At 34.8% G+C, this 19097-nt stretch overlaps 1 protein-coding gene across 1 annotated transcript; it reads left to right on the top strand.

Moving 5' to 3' along the window:
• The first annotated feature begins 283 nt into the window (after window positions 1-283).
• On the top strand, window positions 284-18804 carry LOC138694415 (endocuticle structural glycoprotein SgAbd-2-like). The gene is made up of 4 exons (XM_069818109.1): window positions 284-428; window positions 3206-3324; window positions 15312-15488; window positions 18450-18804. Exons 1-4 carry the CDS (start codon window positions 414-416, stop codon window positions 18574-18576), a joined length of 438 nt encoding a protein of 145 aa, XP_069674210.1. The 5' UTR covers window positions 284-413; the 3' UTR covers window positions 18577-18804.
• The last annotated feature ends 293 nt before the right edge of the window (window positions 18805-19097 follow it).

Genomic DNA, 19097 nt, shown 5'->3' with positions numbered 1-19097 from the left:
AAAAATCTAAGACAACCTCAAAAGCAGCGACGAAACTTTGGTCCTAACCCTTGCTAATTAAAAAGTTTAAAGATGCAGACCCTTGTAATATAATGATTACAGGCTAGTCACGTTATGAGTTATAGAAAGAAAGAACATCAATCAAGACGACGCGCGGAAGAAGTGCGGGGCGAGACACACTGATAGTCTGTTTGAAGTGTGTTACGTAAGCAATGTTTGATTTTGTCAATGCAACACGAGGGGAATATTGAGGACAAACCTCTTAGCACTCTTGTTTGTTAGCACTGAGGCTTCTTCAGTTTGTATAAAAGCAGGAGGCTCCCACAGAACCTTGGCACTCATCACTTGAGCATTTCTGTGAAAAAATACAACTAGAGAGTTCGATAGCTACGGTAAAGTACACTCACGTCAAGATGTTGCGAGCAGTGGTGAGTAAATACTATTTTTTCCGCTTTCATAATGCAATAGCGCAGTGTAGTTGTGTGTAAAATGAATATCAATGGACCGTGGAAACTTACGAATTTCATTGAGGAATTTCCCGCTAGTTTGTAATATTGGAAGTAGAACAAGAGGTAGTTTTTGCCTTGGTGTCATAGATGAATATTCAGGTATTGTTGCCAACTCTGAAAATTCCAATGACTACTTGCTCCTTAAAATATTCATGATAAGGATACCACGAAGTCTGTCTCTCGGAAATATTATACTGTGCACTTGTTTCCAGCGTCTAACTTGTGGGATGTAAGACTGACTGCAGAAAGCTTGGAATGGTGGCGGTTAGAAAGCAGCGTTTCGAGAAAATCTTAAATAATTTTGCCTTGGTTCACCAGAATTCTATTTGTTTCACCGTCTTTTTGTAAGATTTACAAACCTGTAAATAAAGTATATCTCTACTCTTAAATAACAGGTAAGATTAAAATTTTAACGCAAACTCAAAATTTAAAGTCTACAAAACTGGTGAAGATATCCCCTTTACACGCCATGAAGGCTCTTGGTGGCATGGAGGTACAGCTGCATGACCTTGACACTAGAATGAGGTGGTGTGGTCGGCACCATGCTTCGATCGACTTTACTTCCGAAAAAGACACGGTACTCAATTTGAAAAGTGGCTAAGTGGAGCTCCCGGACATTCTTGGAAATTTCGGCAAGGGAGATCTCGCCACCACCCGGGTTCAACTCGGGACCTTTCAGTTTGTTCCCGGCCCTCAGTCTACGAAACCAAATGGACATATATCATGAACACAACAGATAATTCACAGGCCACGTCTGTGGCAAAGCGGTTAGCCTTCCATCTTGGAAATCACGAAGGAATTTGTGATGGACAAAGTGAGGAAAGGGCTTTTTATTGACGTCCTCCCGTTTCCCTTCACTATTATCATCATTCCACCATATTCCACAATTAACCTGACTCTCCGAGCCCGAGTAAGGCCTCCAGAACAAATAAAAAATGGCTAAAAAGTTATATATACTTTATATTTTGTTTAATAATTACTACTATTAATAGATAATTTTACAGACGGACAAATATTATACTAGATTTCGACAGGAAAGAGAAATCTAAGAATATCACTAAACAGAAGATCAGAACAAAATATTGAATGGCTAAAGAAGTCTGTTCTACCTTGCAGAAGATGAAGGTGAATGGAGTTATAGCGTGGGCAGTTAGTACTCTATTTCGACTGAGTAATTCTTGCCAGATATTACTGTTCTGGAAAACGAATTAAAATTCGTAATGTTCCTATTTAACCACTAAGATGAGATCATGATACATCAATAATGAAGCTATGTTGGACTTTCTATGGGTCAAATTCCGGCATCCTTGCCAAGTATATATTTGTTACAGAGAATCTGAGATCAGATTCAATTATTTCCTATTGGCCACTTTTCTCATAAATATTCTTTCATTATATAGACTGCTGGTGCTATAATCGGCAGATAATGCAATAAGTTCTATTTGCATTCCTCATATGACATGATAGGGAAATGCTAGAATGAGCGTAGGTGTATCTCCAAAAGATCATGTCCATGAAACATCTTTTTTATACATAAGAATTCATATGTTTATTGGTATTTACGGTATATAAGCCTGCATACTTATGTAAAATATCTCTGGTTGACCGACTAATGATAGTCCTACACCAATGATTTTATAGCAGGTAACCAGTAATACTAAAACATAATCCGCTCCTGAACTATATCGTTAAAAGCATAGAGTATTAAATAACATATTAAAAAGCAATATATTTTGTTTATAGCCCATAAATGTAAGTTACTATTAGAATGCGAAGAGAAAAATTCATTATATGAATCCTGTTGTAACGATGTTGGTAATAGGTACATCTCCAAGTGGAATGTCATTGAATTAGTGATCGGAGTGAGAGGAACAATTTCCAAGGAGATACTTGACTTCCTGACAAAAATTGAAACGTCTATTGCTATTATCAAGACCATAGCTGACTCAATATTTAAGAATTTTTTTATTAGATATCATTTTCAGTAAACGATAAATTGACTATATATGTCTCACAGCACTAGTGAAACTAGAATTGCAGAAATTGTTAACAAATGAGTTCCGATAGCAATACTAATGCAGTGTTGTGCAATAATGTGATCATTCTGTAAATTTCGCAAGTTTATGATACCACTAAATTATGAAAACGCTTTCGGTGAGTTATTAGCAATCAGATTTCTCTTGACAAGTAAGAAGACGTCAAGTCATTCTAATAAAAACTGTAACTCTGTTTTGCTTTACTATAGATTTATGGGTATCAAATATCAATTATTTTCATGACCTGTTCCATAGACAATAACGTCGGCGAGCATAGGTTCCCTATCTGAAAGTACACGTTCAACATCCCTCTTCTATCAGTGAAAACATTGCGTTGTTGTTCATTAACACTCTTTAAAAATAAAAACAAGTCAAGTTCGTAAAGGATTAAGGTTTTTTATGAACAGGGCAATTAAAGTAACAAAGAAATAAGTCGAAAGAACGCAGTAAAGAAATTACTGACAACCGTAATCTGAAACTATAGCTGAAGAAGACGCCTTGGAAAGTTGTGGCAGTGAAAATTAAAATAGCTAGTCCTGAAAGATGATGACAACTGTGATTGTGAGAAAACTAACTATTTTTCTTCCGAATTATGTAACGTAATTATTATCTTTTGGATAAATGATGTGTAATTCTCACTGATAATAATTGTGGCTGCAGGTCATGTTGTCTGCAGTGATCTGCCTATCTGCTGGCGCCCCCCAGAATGCCGCTAACCCGCCGGTACAGATCCTGACGCAGAGCGCCGCCGTCAACGGAGACGGAACATTCAGCAACAGGTACAGTCTTCTTCACATTGTAACCTTAAATTATGTGATACACATAATCCCACAAAATGTAATGGAATCTTCACAAGACAGGAGGCTTTGTATGCGCTTTATATATTACTCGTATTTGGCGTTTCTTTTAATTCAAAGTCGGTAAGACGACAATATAGCAATTATTGAAACAACTTGTCCAATGACAGGTTTTTAACTTGAAGTTATTCCCCTCGGCTGTATGAGCGGGCTCATAGGTACCGCTAGTGCCAAGAAGTATAGACCACTAGAGTCGTGCATAACCGGTTACGAAAAATAGAAAAGACCAGAGATGTCAAAACACCTGCACTGCGTGCTCTCAAGAACCCGCACAATATTTCTTTAAGAGCCACGATTGTACTTTATCTTGCTGATGAGTGACTCTTGTTAGATTTGTATTGCTCGTAGTATAACACATAATGTCCCGCGCCGTGGCATCGTGGTCTAAGGCATCTGCCTAGGACTCGCGTTACGGAATGCGCGCTGATTCGAGCCCTCATGGGGGAAGAAATTTTCTCATGAAATTTCGGCCAGTGTATGGGACCGGTGCCCACCCAGCATCGTGATGCACTTTGGGAGCTATGATAGGTAGCGAAATCCGGTTGCGAATGCCAGCTATAACGGCTGGGGGGATCATCGTGCTCACCACACGATACCTCTATTCTAGTTGGATGATCGTCCACCTCTGCTTCGGCATGTGGGCGTGAGACCAGCAGCCGGCTGGTCGGTCTAGGCCCTTCACGGGCTGTAGCGCCACGGATTATTATTATAACACGTAATTAAGGCGTTTTGACATCTCTGGAAAATATATATTGCTACTGAACGCCTGGCGCTATAGACAGAATGCGAAGCTCTTGTGTCTCGCGGAGTGGTCCAATATTCTGTTTAACGAATGTCCGAGCTTACTCGGCTCTGGATCATGGAATACGATAATATTGAGCTATTTAGGAGCTTGAAGAATCGCTGCAAGGACACGATTATCATCGTGTACCCTTCAATTCATATTTCCTCCTCACTCCCTATTGATGATTGAAAGATTGATTGATTGATTGATTGATTCATTCATTCATTCAGCAGGTATTGCAACAGCACGCATTATGAAGCAACAATCAGACTTGAGAGTGCTTTTATTTTTGTTAACATTTTATTATCCTCCAAAACGTTTTATTAGAGAAATAATAATAATAATAATAATAATAATAATAATAATAATAATAATAATAATAATAATACCACCTGGAATAATTACAAGATATATGCTATATTAAGAACTACTCTTTCCGACGTAGCGTATGTATTTTGAGTTTAAAGTATGAATGTTACAATGGTAAGTGTGTACACATTTGCTCTTCTATTTTGTAAGTAATTGTAATTTATATTATTCTTGTATTTGTGTACATGTCAGATTTCATCTATGCTTTACGCTTATTTCCTTTGTTGTTACCGCTGTCCATTAGTTGATTTATATATTACTGTAGTTACGAAGTTCAAACTAACATTTTTTTCATTAGGAAAAGTAAATTTCCTTCAATTGTTACTCCATTTGTGTAGTTACAAAATGTCATCAGAGTTCCTGTATGATGAAATGCACTTGGTATTCTGTCCTATTTATCTGTGGTTCTGTCTAGACAGGCGCTACCGCTTCAAGGCCGGATATTCGAACGAATGTCCAACCTCGCCGGTTGATGTGTGACCGGTCAAATATAAACCGGTTCTAAGCTCTGTTCTGCAGCACTCTGTAAACCACTTAGTTCAGGGGTGAGCTAGGTAAATTGAGAGAGAGGGGTTAGAGATACAAACTGACTCGACATGCAGTGGCAATAACAATCCAAATTACCTCGGCAAGTGGCGGACTGGCGAATTAGAATCTTTGATCTTGTTTGTCTTTTCTGTTCGGCTGAATAGCGCCGTTCGTCATATTTTATTTTTAAGAAAAAATGCACTTCGGGATAATATGTTTAATCAACAAGATATTTAATAATTATAATAGATTCATTTAGGTCTAAAAGCATTTAATTTATTGTTTAATTATCTGCAAAAAGACGAAATTAATAAATAGTACAATAAAATATTACAAACAAATTAGAATTATAAAATAAAAGGAATCAGTGTCCTAGCTGCATTACTAATACAAGGTACAACTACTCCTTAAAATTAATCTTACAAGGGAACATCACTCGATATTAAGAGAACTTTCATAAGAATTTTATACACCATTCGAAAAAGCATCCTGAAAAGTTGTTAAATCTCCAATATCATATTCTGCTATGCACATATGAACGAGATAGAGGGAGTTAAAGAGGCGGGGATGGGGGTCTGCGCCATCCAATGGGATTACGTTTGACCTGGTGAGCGCGAAGATTGAATACATATGAAGCAGCGTAGGGAGCGAGCAACTACATGTTAAGCAAACGTCTAAGCAATTTATACATCAATTGGGAAATATGATTCTGGAACGTATTAAAACTGCTACTTTTACATAGCCATCTCCTGTTATTTTGTGAGCGTGCGAGTGATGGGTCGGAGGGGGAATTTTAAACACATTACAATGAATGCGTGTGAAATTCTCTAAACAAACATAAAATCAAACACGTACTCACCAAAAATGTGACAGTTCCTGCTTATTCCCCTTCAAGAAATTTACTGTATTAGAAGGACAATTGGTACATGTGAATGCCATATGGAAGAAGGTGAATGTCATCAACTCTCTTTGGTAAAGCGTAGTTGGTGCAAGAAACTTGTCTGTTTCAAACATTGTTTTGTTAACTATCATTATCATTCACAGGAGAATGAATTAGTTCAATCCTCACGTCCGCCAGGTCAAATGCAATAGACTCCCGTTGGATGGCGGAGACCTCTACCCCGCCTCTTTAACTCATGATCCATATTTGGCTCATTTTCAAAAATTAAAGATAAGTCATTACTTCAAATTTGTGTATTGTGTAATATCTTCGATACTACAATCGTTCTATTTTATACTGTACTGAACATGTTCTTAATTCGAATAGTCTGTCATTTAGTCAAACATTTTTAAGTTGCTGGTAGTATAGCATTATCTTTATTTAAGACCGTTTCAGTATCACATTTATTATACGAGCTCATATAACATCTGCTATTTAGAGTAAAATTTTAGTAAACCGATATTGAGTGTTTTAATGAATAGGTCTAGTCTTAATAATTTTAGTAAAAATGGAATTTCTTGTGCATCATTGTCAGATGAATTTACTTAGCCTACACACATTGAATGCGAACAAAATCTACCCAGTAATTTAGAGATAAATCTCCGTAAACTGATAGTCAAACAAGCAGGATATTCAAAACCACTCTCCCGGCGCCACATAGCAAGCTATCATTAGATGAAAACATATTAGAGTCAGCAAGTCACTAGGACCCACTTGACAAAGAATAAACATTTATGTCGTACGAGGAATTAAAACATACAATAGTGGATTGTAATATAATTTAATATGAGCTTCAACCGTGGCGTACACCGTTGTCCGCACACGGGGACAATACTATAAGGAAATATTTTTGAACGTGTATGACATGAGATGTGCACACCGTTGGGGATGCATCTAAAATAATACAGAACGTCATATTATTTTATATTATAGATAAAAGTGCAACTAAGGTGGAACTGGAAAAAGATCGGGAAGTATAAAAGAGAGAGGAAGTGTATAAGCAAATGTGTAGAGAAAGAGTAAAAGTATTTATAGGAAGTGAGAATAGTGAGGAAGAATTTGGTGTAGCCCTAAGTGGAGAAGTAAGAACATGATAGTGAGCGTAAATAGGAAGAGTGAATAATAATAATAATAATAATAATAATAATAATAATAATAATAATAGTGAAAAGTGTTAAGAGAATTGAATAAGAGACAGTAAGAAAATAGTACTAACATTTGAACATTGAACAGTAAATGAATATAAGAGAAAGATAGAAGAAAATGACAATGTAAAAAATGGGGTAAATACCACAGTTTGATAATGTATTGAAAAAAATTAAATTGAGATGTTAGTGAATATTAGTTAGAGAAGAAAAGAGGTGTCGAAATATAATATTAAGATATATTAATAATAATAATATTGAACTGCCCCCCATTGAGGGTAGCCCTTATGGACTCGGTACATCCTCAAAAAAAAAATTAATATACATATGTAGACATAGATATTAAATTTTAAAAAAGGGAAACAAAGGAAAGGACGTGAAAAATTGCAATTGCTGTTAATGTGATTAATTAGGATTTGGCAGGATTTTTAACACAATTATCAATTATCACAGAGATGTTGGTAGAGAAAACTGCCGTCGAAATTCTTCGAAAAAAGCTGGTATAGTCCTTCGAGCACCTATGGGCAAGCCGAATACCTCAACGTGAATTTAGGCATATTTCAGCTTGAAATAGTTGACTGTAGGCTCATAGATCGACTGACTGGTGACATTCTACTTCAAAACGTATCGTGGGGTCCACAATGATGCCCTATTTAGTGTCAGCATTTACGCTAAAATATCTACTCGTCTCGTTGACCCATTTTCAGCTAGACAGGAGATTTCTTCTTACTATTCAGCCCTTATTTCTTAATGCGGCAGCAATTTTGGATCTTATAAGAGTTCCTTAAGAGCAATCCCTGTTCACAGAATCCCAAGACGTGTGCTAAAGTTTCAATCCCCGGTCAGCCATGTCTGCACCGGGTATCGTCGAGAGATCTGCCGGGAACGGAACGAACAGCTCCTAAATTTGCTGTCATTTAGAACATTTAGAGAATAGCAAAGAAAATATAGGATAAATATTGAAGGAGAGATTAGACGGAGTAATAAGATGATACATAGTTAGTGTTAATTGGAGTATTTGTGTATACATGTACAGCTAATAATGTGTTAATGTAATAATATGTTAATGATGACACCGGATACAGAGAAATGTGAGGTACACCATTACATGTAAAGAAGTGCTGTATCATATAACATATATCACATATCGTATTATATATTACCTAGACGCGATTCAAACACACGATCATATTTTGTACACAGAGTTTCCCACGTCGTGGCCATCGAGAAATTAATCTTAATTATATGTTCGCCAATCAAAATAAATCATCACTCAAGCTTTCGTCAACACATTTTAAGTAGGGGAAGAAAAGTACTTCTAAGTTACGCAACAGAACATCGAGAAACGTATTGTAAATATGAGTACCTCATGGGTATTACCTTGAAGCACAAAATACGTGCGTTGTCAGTGTAAAATACCTTCTTACTCAATATGTTTTCGTGAAGACGCAGTTCAATGACTTGCGGAGGACGAGTAGGAGTTGCTCAACTCAGCCCACAGTGAAACATTGTACTGCCTTCTTACAGTCGTTGCCTACGTAATCATATGACGGTTATTCAAATAAAAAATACATAACACTGTACTTCCAATAATATTGCTGTATGTCCCGTTATATCCATATTATTGAAGCAGTCCTAAGCGCTGTACTTGGACAAATTTTAACAGCTTCCCAGACATTTCATCCACGTGAGTTTCGTCCATTAGCTTTTCTTCTTCTTCTCCTTTTCGAATGAGAGTCAAACCCAGTATTTTTCAATTGGTGCCATTATTTCCTGATCCAGGTGACCAACACTCCTACCATATTTTCGAAGGTCGTCCAACAGGCCTGGGTGTCTGGTTTCCCAATCATGGCAATTTTAGGAATACGATCATTATTCATCCCCATCTCTGAAACCTCCATTCTTCTCTTTGGGTTTTAATTCACTTAACTACATCTTAGATTTTAAATTTGTTCCTAATTTCTTCATTTATTTTTCAACATATAGAGAATAGTCTGAGATTCTCCTTAAAATTTTCATTTGAACTATTATCATTTATTCTATCAGTTTTCTTTCTACCCATGTGTCTGTGCATATGTTAAATCGTATATAATTAAACTTAACAAAACGAATTATGAAGTTAAATTCAAGTTCAGTTAGGCTGCAATTTTCAAATTTTGGAATATACGTCTTAAACATACCGTCATATAGGCCTAACATGTACAAACTTCTGTACAAATCCTGCAGACTATCAGAGAAGTAGAATATAACGATTCTTTTCGATTGTTGTTTCCAATAACATATCCCAGAAATTTGTTGACGATTAAGTCTGTTTGTACAGATTCATTCATTCATAGTGTTCTCCCCAAGGGCAGGTCTTTCACTGCAAACCCAGCATTCTCCAGTCTTTCCTATTTTCTGCCTTCCTCTTTGTCCCGCGTAAGATCCATATATCTTAATGTCGTTTATCATCTGATATATTTTTCTGCCCCGAACTCTTCTCCCGTTCACTATTCCTTCCAATGCATCATCCTCCAGTAGGCAGTTACTTTTCAACCAGTGACCCAGCCAATTCCTTTTCCTCTTCCTGATCAGTTTCAGCGTCATTCTTTCTTCATCCACGCTTTCCAACACAGTTCGTTTCTCACTCTGTTCATTTCACACGCTCCATCCTTCTCCATATCCACTTTTTTGTACAGATATGGAATTAAAATTTGGAGCGAGTCTTGATGGGAGTCGAGCTGTATGTAGGCAACAACTGTCCATACGTAGCCTATATATAGCAACTCTTGTTTACTGCACATGGGCAGTGTGTTGTAAGGAAATTCATACAATAAGGGAGCTCCAAATTTTATTTCCGTATCTGTACATGAAGGTAGCAACGAAGTGGAGAGAGGAGGCCTGTTTCTGTTTTAGATAGCTGATAAAATAGACCGACTTTGTTGCACGTAATACTACTGGACGAAAGTGTCGACAAAATGTCCGTGGAAGTAATATTTTTGGAAATATTTTGAAGTGGTCGTTTTACCTGTGGACGAAATGTGTTCGGAAACAAAAAAAGTGGACGAAATATTAGTGGACAAAACGCGTTGGACGTACCGTCCTAGAACGAATTGATTAAGGGTATTATTTATATTAATGTAAACAATAATTATTATTTCAACATCTGCTGTGGCATAATAATTGGTATTACTCTGCCTGCATATATACGTAATCCACTCGTCTCCTGGAAAGAAACAAGAAATTTATTTTCTTTGTCTAGATTGGTCCTTGTCTTGAGAGTGGAATTTGTGCCATGCTGATCCCTTGAACTGCAATTTTTAGTAATGCTTCATAATTCTGAAACAATTCGAGAAGAAACTGATCGAGAGACAGAAATCCCTAAGATGATCATGATGATAATGTTAGGAAGTCCAAAAAAATGATAATATTTCATGCACAATTCACATTTAGTGACTTAGTTTCATTATACAACAAGTATTTAATTTTCTGTAAGCAAAAAAAAAAAATAATAATAATAATAATACAAACTTTAATTTTTGATGTGAAAATAAAGACGAATAGTTTTCTTCTTTTTCCTTTCTCATGTTACAGAACAACACAGCACAAAGAATTATGCTGTGTGTGTGTGTGTGTGTGTGTGTGTGTGTGTGTGTGTGTGTGTGTGTGTGTGTGTGTGTGTGTGTGTGTATATATATATATATATATATATATATCAGGTAGGAACTATAAGCGCTATTTTGCAATTGTTCTCTGATTGTCCATTTGTTTTTTTCTCTGTAAGCGAGCATATAAAAGAAAATCGTGGTATGAAAAATTGTTCTCGTATGCTTGTGAAACTTCGATATATAAAGTTCAATAGTAAAACGTGAAATTTTAAGGATGCACCTTCTATCAATCAAGAAATTGTTTCTTTCACGGAATACTTCAGCAAAAGCACAAAATCGTTATACTTCGCACATGTGTAATGCCTGGTCATAAAGTATGTACACATTGATCAATTTAAAAACACCATCAAGTAAAGTTCTTTAATAGACTTTCGCGGAACATTACTGTTCATCGACTTTAGCTGGATATATCACAAAGTGAGATCACCTTACAACGGTAATATCAATTGATTTCATTAATTAACTGGTACACAAATTAATAAAAAATTCTCAATCTAGAAGTTAATAATCTTTGGCATAAAATTACTTCAAACCAACTTAATAGGAGGCAAAATTCCTGAACGAATATTTGAAGTGAACTATTCAATTTTTAAAAGTTAAATTTTTACGTGGCAAACAAGTAGATCGGAGGCTAATTTGTTACGGTGTTAATTTGCATTTACTCAGAAGGAAAATTACGAAAAGATGGCGAATAATCTATGACACCGGCCATCGTTTTGTTTACTATATTCCAATTACTCCACTTAATAGGTATATTAGTTCTCTGGGGCTATTTCTTTGGATTAAGAGTGTGACAGAAAAAGTATTGTCCGTAACTGGGGTATTCAGTCCTTACGGTTGGCGGAGGTTAGGGGTGTTAACTTCTCTTCGGGGCATAGTTATTGAAAGTATGATTTTTATTACATATAACGTATTGTTAAAGTTGTGTAGTATCTAAGGCATTAATTTGTCATTTGTGAAATATTTTCATCATTACTTAGGTAGTATGACATTAGCAACAGCTTCCTTTTGCCTACAGCAGTATTGTGCATTCATAATGCCACTATCATAATTTTAGGGCTTCAATTTCAACCATATTAACAGTAGTAGTAGCCTAGTAGTATTAATGTTAGGTAGTAGTAGCAATGGTACTAGTAAGTAGTATTAAGCAGTGGTATATTTAAGTATTAGTAGTAGTATAAAAGCAGTAGCAATATATATTATAGTACGAAGCACGTTGTTTCTGCCAGAAAAATATATCAATTATATTGATGTAATATAGGTTGGATTACATGGTACACTACGGGTAATGTCAGAATTTTCAAAACATAATATACGGTTTTGAATTGGAACTCTTGAGGTCAGTTGATCGAATATAATTGTAACCGCCATTAGAAAACGAAATATCTACAACGCAAAGCTGACAAAAGCTGACTGATCGATGATTTTGAAGATTAATACGAACTGCTTAAATTCTACATTACAGATTCAAAGTGGTAGTAGGCTAGTAGGCTACTAGTAGCGCTGTGCGTAGAAATGTGAAACTACTACGTCTAGAACCTGAGTAGTAGTTCACTGTGCAAACAATACGTGGCGCTACTATATTGAAATTAACTCTTGAGTGAGTTGTTAGTGACCTACATCTTCCTAATGACAATTTTTTCAGCTTGTAGCCATTGTGCATATTCTGTTACTGCTCTCATATATTTTAGAATATTATTTAATTGAAATACTATTACAATCATACACTTTCCATACCTCAGATTCAAACAAACCCCGACGGAGTCATATCGAATTTGCATCAAGACTGGTCGAGTTTTTTAGTTCCTCCCATTGAACTGTCTTCATTTCCCCGTTTCTATATTTCTATAACTCATAATCGTATAGAGCAACTTCACATGAATTTCATTATGAAATAAGAAGAGAATGTATGAAAAGGAAAAATATACAGTGCACGGGATTTGCACGTAATAAAGTTCGACTATACCTCAAGATTTGTCTTATTTTAATTTCATATAACTTTATTTTAGTTTGTCAACCAAAAAGAAAAGAAATCGCATTTTGAATTTGCATTGCACTTCCACTGTTTAATAAAATGAGCGTTGCATTTTAATGTGAGTATAGATATTTGTAATCTTTTGTTATTATGTATAACGGTTTATGAAATACGTTAGATTAATTCACTATGACATTCCGAACATATACTTTACTCTTCATAATTAAAGAACATTACAAACTGGCGTCGTCTGAGGAGAGTAAAATAACTTGAACTTTTATATATCTAGCATTTGACTGTTATTTTAAGCGACTGAAGTAGTGTTTGTTGGAACTTTTATTTTGGTTAGGAGCCGAGACGGAACGAAGAGAGAGAAGACTCTTGTGACATAATACGTTCTTTTCTTTCATAATATTGGTAAGAGCATGTTTTCTGTTTGGTAACTATGCATAGTATCCATATAGGCCGACATGGTACATTTTAATGCGTACATTAATCAATAACAACAATAATAATAAATGTATTCTTTGGTACAACAACAACAACAACAATAATAATGATAATAATAATAATAATAATAATAATAATAATAATAATAGTAATAATGCTAGATCTTGGCTACCGCTGAGCTAACTCTAGATTATCGCTAGGTTACGGCTAAGCTACTGCTACTCTATTTACATCTCTGTTATCGCTAAGCTACCTATAGGCCAATCTACCGATCCCATGACTCAGCTGTGAAGTGTGCCAAAGAATACCTTTATTATTATTATTATTATTATTATTATTATTATTATTATTATTATTATTATTATTATTATTATTATTATTATTATCATCATCATAATCATCATTATGATTAAGAGATATAGATTGCACTATTTCCATTGTTGTTCACCACATTTCGAAGACTGGCTCAGCTGAAAAAAGGGGTGAGAATCATAAGGTAGCCTACAAACGAAATACTGAATCGTCGAAACATTATGAATTCCTTATTCATTATCGCAATAGAAAAACCTAATCCACAACACTCTTCTTAACAAGCGCCATCGTTTTTCTTCATCTTTTAGATGATGATGATAATAATTATATTATCATCATCATTATTATTATTATTATTATTATTATTATTATTATTATTATTATTATTATTATACGATTTATTATTAGTTTACTAACATGTAGGTAACATTAGGCTACGTGAACTATGCATTCTTAATATTTATTCTCCTATCATCCGAAAAATAAAAAGAAAATATTGTGATGATAGACACAAACGATTAGGCAACCTTGGTTTTAGAATTAACCTTAAATATATATTAGGGTTTGTATTGAAACAACTTTACCTTGAATGGCATTAGTCTCTCTCATGTTTAATTTTCCTATAAAGTTTCATATATATTGCACGACTACTTCCTGTAGATATATTTCTCCATGCTTAACATCACAACCTTGCAGTTGTTAAGGTTACTGCGTCATGTTCTTAGTATAGCAGTTGTGTAAGTTATACAAAAATGGCTCTAACTTTAACGGTTAGATAAAAATGAATTGCATTTTTATAAGGTCGAACATATTAACGTATTTCACTCGCAATATATCCGGATCTATCTTTCACGGTTTACCCATAACAAGCGCTTTAAAGTCTGTTTAAGTAATACACAATTTCATTTTTGCAATAAAATAAACATTTTTGGATAGACGAGTCTTTGTTATATAATTTATATATAACAACTATGTTCTATGTATTAAGTTATTAACATCCAAAGACTGCGAAAATCGTCCGTTTCATACTAGCGACCCTTTGTTAGTAACATTATTCAACGTTAAAATATACTTTAAGATTTTAACACACAAAAGAAAACAACATTTCAGCATCCCCGTAACAAAAAAAACTGATATCGGACACGCCTTCTATCCATATGTTTGTGTACAGTACAGTGATATTCCCTAAACTATTGTTTAGATTATTCAGTATTTGCGAGGGCATTTATCCGTGAATGAAGCACATAACATGTCATAATTTTCAGAAGACAATTAATGGGTGTTAAATTGAAATCAAAAGTATACTATAGTGATCGTCTCAAACTGCAGACTTTTTTTTTGTTGTGATTTTTGTGTTATGTGAAACTCGTAAATGAAACGATGGAGTTTAAATCAAGGAAAACTCAATTCTTTCAGAGAAATAATTATTATATCCAGGATTATTTCAATATATTGTTACAATTTTTAGTGTCAGGTTTTACACAACCACGGTAAAATAAACATTCACACATTCCCTTTATTTTTAAAGGATTATTAATGGCTACTTCCAAAGCCTTCTTGTTAGCCTACAGTTGCTGAATTTAAACAGAAACAAGATCGTACAATAAAAAGGAAAGAATTATATATATATGCATATTATACTTATTGACTTTTAAAAACACATCACCTACAAAGAGTCGTAGTATGTGAGATAAAGTGGCCCTCATGGCGTGGCCGACTACTGTAGTTGTTTTCCTAAGCTGCTCACATTTTTGTGCAGTTTCGAAACATCCGACGGTGTTAAGGTTGAGCAATCCGGTTACATCAAACCAGGAACCGCTCCCCGGAGCGGGGTAGCTGCTACAGGGGACGGTAGCGATGATGGCGCGGGGGACATACAGGTCATACAAGGATCTTTCTCCTACACAGCTCCAGATGGCACACCAATCAACCTCAAGTAAGTTTACATGTCATTATGTGTAATGGCAAGAAACGTAACTGTGTACTGTCATGTGTTCTTCTAGCTATAGTAATTAAGGATGAAATTGTCTGAAATATGTGAAAAGGCAAAAATTAAAATCAAATCTCTCATGGAGTGTTCAAAGAATCGAGGTTACAATATTTTATTTTACATCAGAAGTACAAGATTCATTTTAAAACCTATTTGAACAGGTTAATACAATACTGTGAAGTAAGAATGATTATTTACAATTGATTTCGTATAAATTGTCATAGCAATTATAATAATATGTAACTGAGACTACGAGAATAGTGTTGCTGGCAGTGATAACGGACTTTACCTCCCATACTTTACCGACTTACAAGCCTATACGATAAAGGATAAAGAGGATATTTTCTGTGCATCGTCAATAGACATCCACACATTGCGAACTTCCCAGGATGTGGAATAAGCACGACGAAGGGCCACTGCATAGACATCAGAGGACAGTCCCAAGACAACGGACAATCACTCCCTCCCGTAGATGGGAGGTAAAAAGATAATTTTTTTGCACTGCCTACATCGGGAATCGAACCACGGACTGCTTGGATGGCCATTGCGTACGTTACTTCAGAGCCACCGCGGCGGGCATGATAAGGGACATGTGATGAAAGTAACATCTAGTATTTAATTGATTTTTGTGATACACTAATCTCATTACTATAATTCGCAGCAGTGAGTCAGTGACTAGAGCGTGCGAATCCAAATCAAGCGTTCTGTGGCTCGATTCCCGGTGTGGTATCTCCAATCCAAGAACTGAGTATTTGCCCCTTGTGTTGCACTTACTTGTCCTGTGACGTCACTGTGATATTACATTATACTAACAACATGATCAGGAAAGCCAACCGTGAGAGAGAAACTAATGTAGATCCAAAGAAAGACCAAAACATCGAGTGAATGTTGTAGGGCCTCAGGAAGTATAAGATTTAATTACTATTATCTCATATTAGCATTATCACTATCTCCTAAGGTACAGTCAAGCGATTACCGTATTCTAATAATGAATATAGAACGATACAATAAATACAATCTAGTAGTAGTTCCAGAAAACAATGAGACTACTGTAAAACTATTATACTGGAACAAGCAAGTAATTATATATCAGCTGCAATCCAAAGGCCAAACAACAAATTCTTCAATAAGAAGAAAAGTACATCCATTCTCATAAATATTTTTATCTCTGTACGAAAAAACCTGACATTAAAATTCAAAGAGATAACTGACAAGTACAAATCCCTAGCACAAGAAATAGAAATCACGATCCCAAAAATTTGTACAAAATTAAAAAATAGTATCATATTGAGAAGGCAAATTCACTGGATCTCCGCTGGAACATGCTTCGAGGTGCACAAAACTACCCTCTTAAGCACAGCTATTATTGTTCGTGAGTTAAATGGACCACGAATGGACTTAACCAATGAACTTATTATATGTATAAAAATTAGTTTAGAAGGAAATTTAAAAGAATTAAAAATCAAATGCAAATTATTGCAACAGACGACAGCTGATCACTTGTGTCTGTATAGGTAAGTGTTGATAATATTATGATAGTGCTTTTTGAGAACTTTTTACAATTTTACTGAGCGAGAGAAGGACCGGGTTTGTGCAGAAACTTGTCCACGACCATTCTCTTAATACGTTGACGCAAAAAAACCGATCTTCCTCTCGCTCAGTAAAATTGTAAAAAGTTCTCAAAAAGAACTATCATAATATTATTAGTATCACAATATTATCAACCTTTACCGTACTCATAATTTATGATGATGAAAACTAATGCCAATGTTGTATGGAATTTTCTGGAATAAACTGAAACACTAATAAAAAAATAACTGAACCATACATCAAAATCCGACATAATAATGAAAACTTGCCTGATTACTATGTCAGCTGGGGGACATAAAAAACAGAAAGCCTGAAAGATTTCAAAATTTAATGAATCTGAAAATGCATAATATACGAAGCATGTGGAAAATACAAGCTATTATCATACCCATTACAACAGGTGCTTTCGAAAATGTTACAGAAATAATCTGTAACTGTTGCACAAATATGTTCCTAAAAATAGTTACAGTAACTGCATAATTATATTAATATTTTTTCACATTATGACAATTTCTGGATAGAGTGAGTTTCGAAATTTGAATAGTGAAAGTTATTCAAATTATTTTCATTAACCTCAATATTGTAAAATATTTTATGATATGAAGCCTCCCTTTCTTTCTTTTCACAACCTTTACTTTAAATCAGTGAATACATTTTGTTTGCAATACAGTTACTTACAAGTAAAAATAAACTGATCCTAAACATTAGAATCGTTGTTTAAAACATACCCACATACATAGTATTTACCTTAGTCTCCGCTTATCAAAATTATGCGCTTATCAAAATTATCACCTAGTATGACTCTTAAAAAATATGAAGGAAGAAAAAGAAAAAAAAACGTCTGATGATCATAAGAAGTGAAAATAATCAAGACATTATTATTATTATTATTATTATTATTATTATTATTATTATTATTATTATTATTATTATTTCTACTACTATTGAAATATTTTTTTCAAGTATATGTTGGAAGATATAAACAATTAAAATATAAAATCTCCACAACTTTAACATCACTTTCGAAATCTTTCATATGACAGGTGTGTGATATCTATATTTATAAATTTCTGGTGCATAATGAATGGGGATGTTTGCGTATTTGTATGCAACAATTTTCGTGATAAACACCACTAACAGCACTCACGAATACTTTAGTCTAAACCCTCAACTTCATACTTCATGCTTTGGCAATGTTTCAGTTTCACGCCTTCCCTTTTATTGATAGGTTGCTTGTATTGGGAACTGCTATATCTAGGATAAATGTATTCTTTGTACTTATTATAAAATTACTATTGTAATGTAATATTTTGACAGATACGTGGCCGATGAGACTGGCTTCCACCCAGAGGGCTCACACCTCCCGACTCCGCCGCCAATCCCGGAAGCCATCCAGAGGTCTCTAAGCGTCCTTCCCGACACTTCATCGTCCGACTCATCTTAAGAAGCCAGACCCAAAGACTGAATGACACGCTTGATATCCTTTACCTCCATGCATCTATGCGAGCAGGGGCACATGCTGACTGAGGCGTATGACTGTTTTGTATTTTAAAGGGACTCGCGTTCCCAATATGACTTTGTACAATTTCATATTCGCAAAGAAATATGAATGCATAAATTATACATCAATTATAAACAGTATATCTAAGTACAATAAATTTATTATACACAAGTTTGCTCTTCAATTTATTATTAACTACAATCTTAACTCGGTTAAGTAGCTAAAGGATTTTAGAAAAATAACCCGTATTTGGTCTTCAACAGATTTTATCTGTGTGGATTGTGACATTAAAAATAACTATAGACTAAGGCAAAATATTTATTAAAGTATTTCTCGGTATACAGAACCCAATATATATTTTCAAATATGGGTTATGTGTTTACAAAGAAGGATCCGGGAAATAAAGGAAAAGAAGCACGAGATCACAGATGAAAGAAACTCATAGACGCCTTTAATAGTATATA

Source organism: Periplaneta americana, chromosome 2 (assembly GCF_040183065.1).
Source record: "Periplaneta americana isolate PAMFEO1 chromosome 2, P.americana_PAMFEO1_priV1, whole genome shotgun sequence".
Classification (NCBI taxonomy): Eukaryota; Metazoa; Arthropoda; class Insecta; order Blattodea; family Blattidae; genus Periplaneta; species Periplaneta americana.
This window is presented reverse-complemented; position numbering and strand designations above follow the sequence as displayed.

Coding starts and splice junctions, on each gene's coding strand:
- LOC138694415 (XM_069818109.1), top strand. Junction 3,325..15,311: donor GACGGAACATTCAGCAACAG/GTACAGTCTTCT, acceptor ATTTTTGTGCAG/TTTCGAAACATCCGACGGTG. Junction 15,489..18,449: donor GGCACACCAATCAACCTCAA/GTAAGTTTACAT, acceptor ATATTTTGACAG/ATACGTGGCCGATGAGACTG.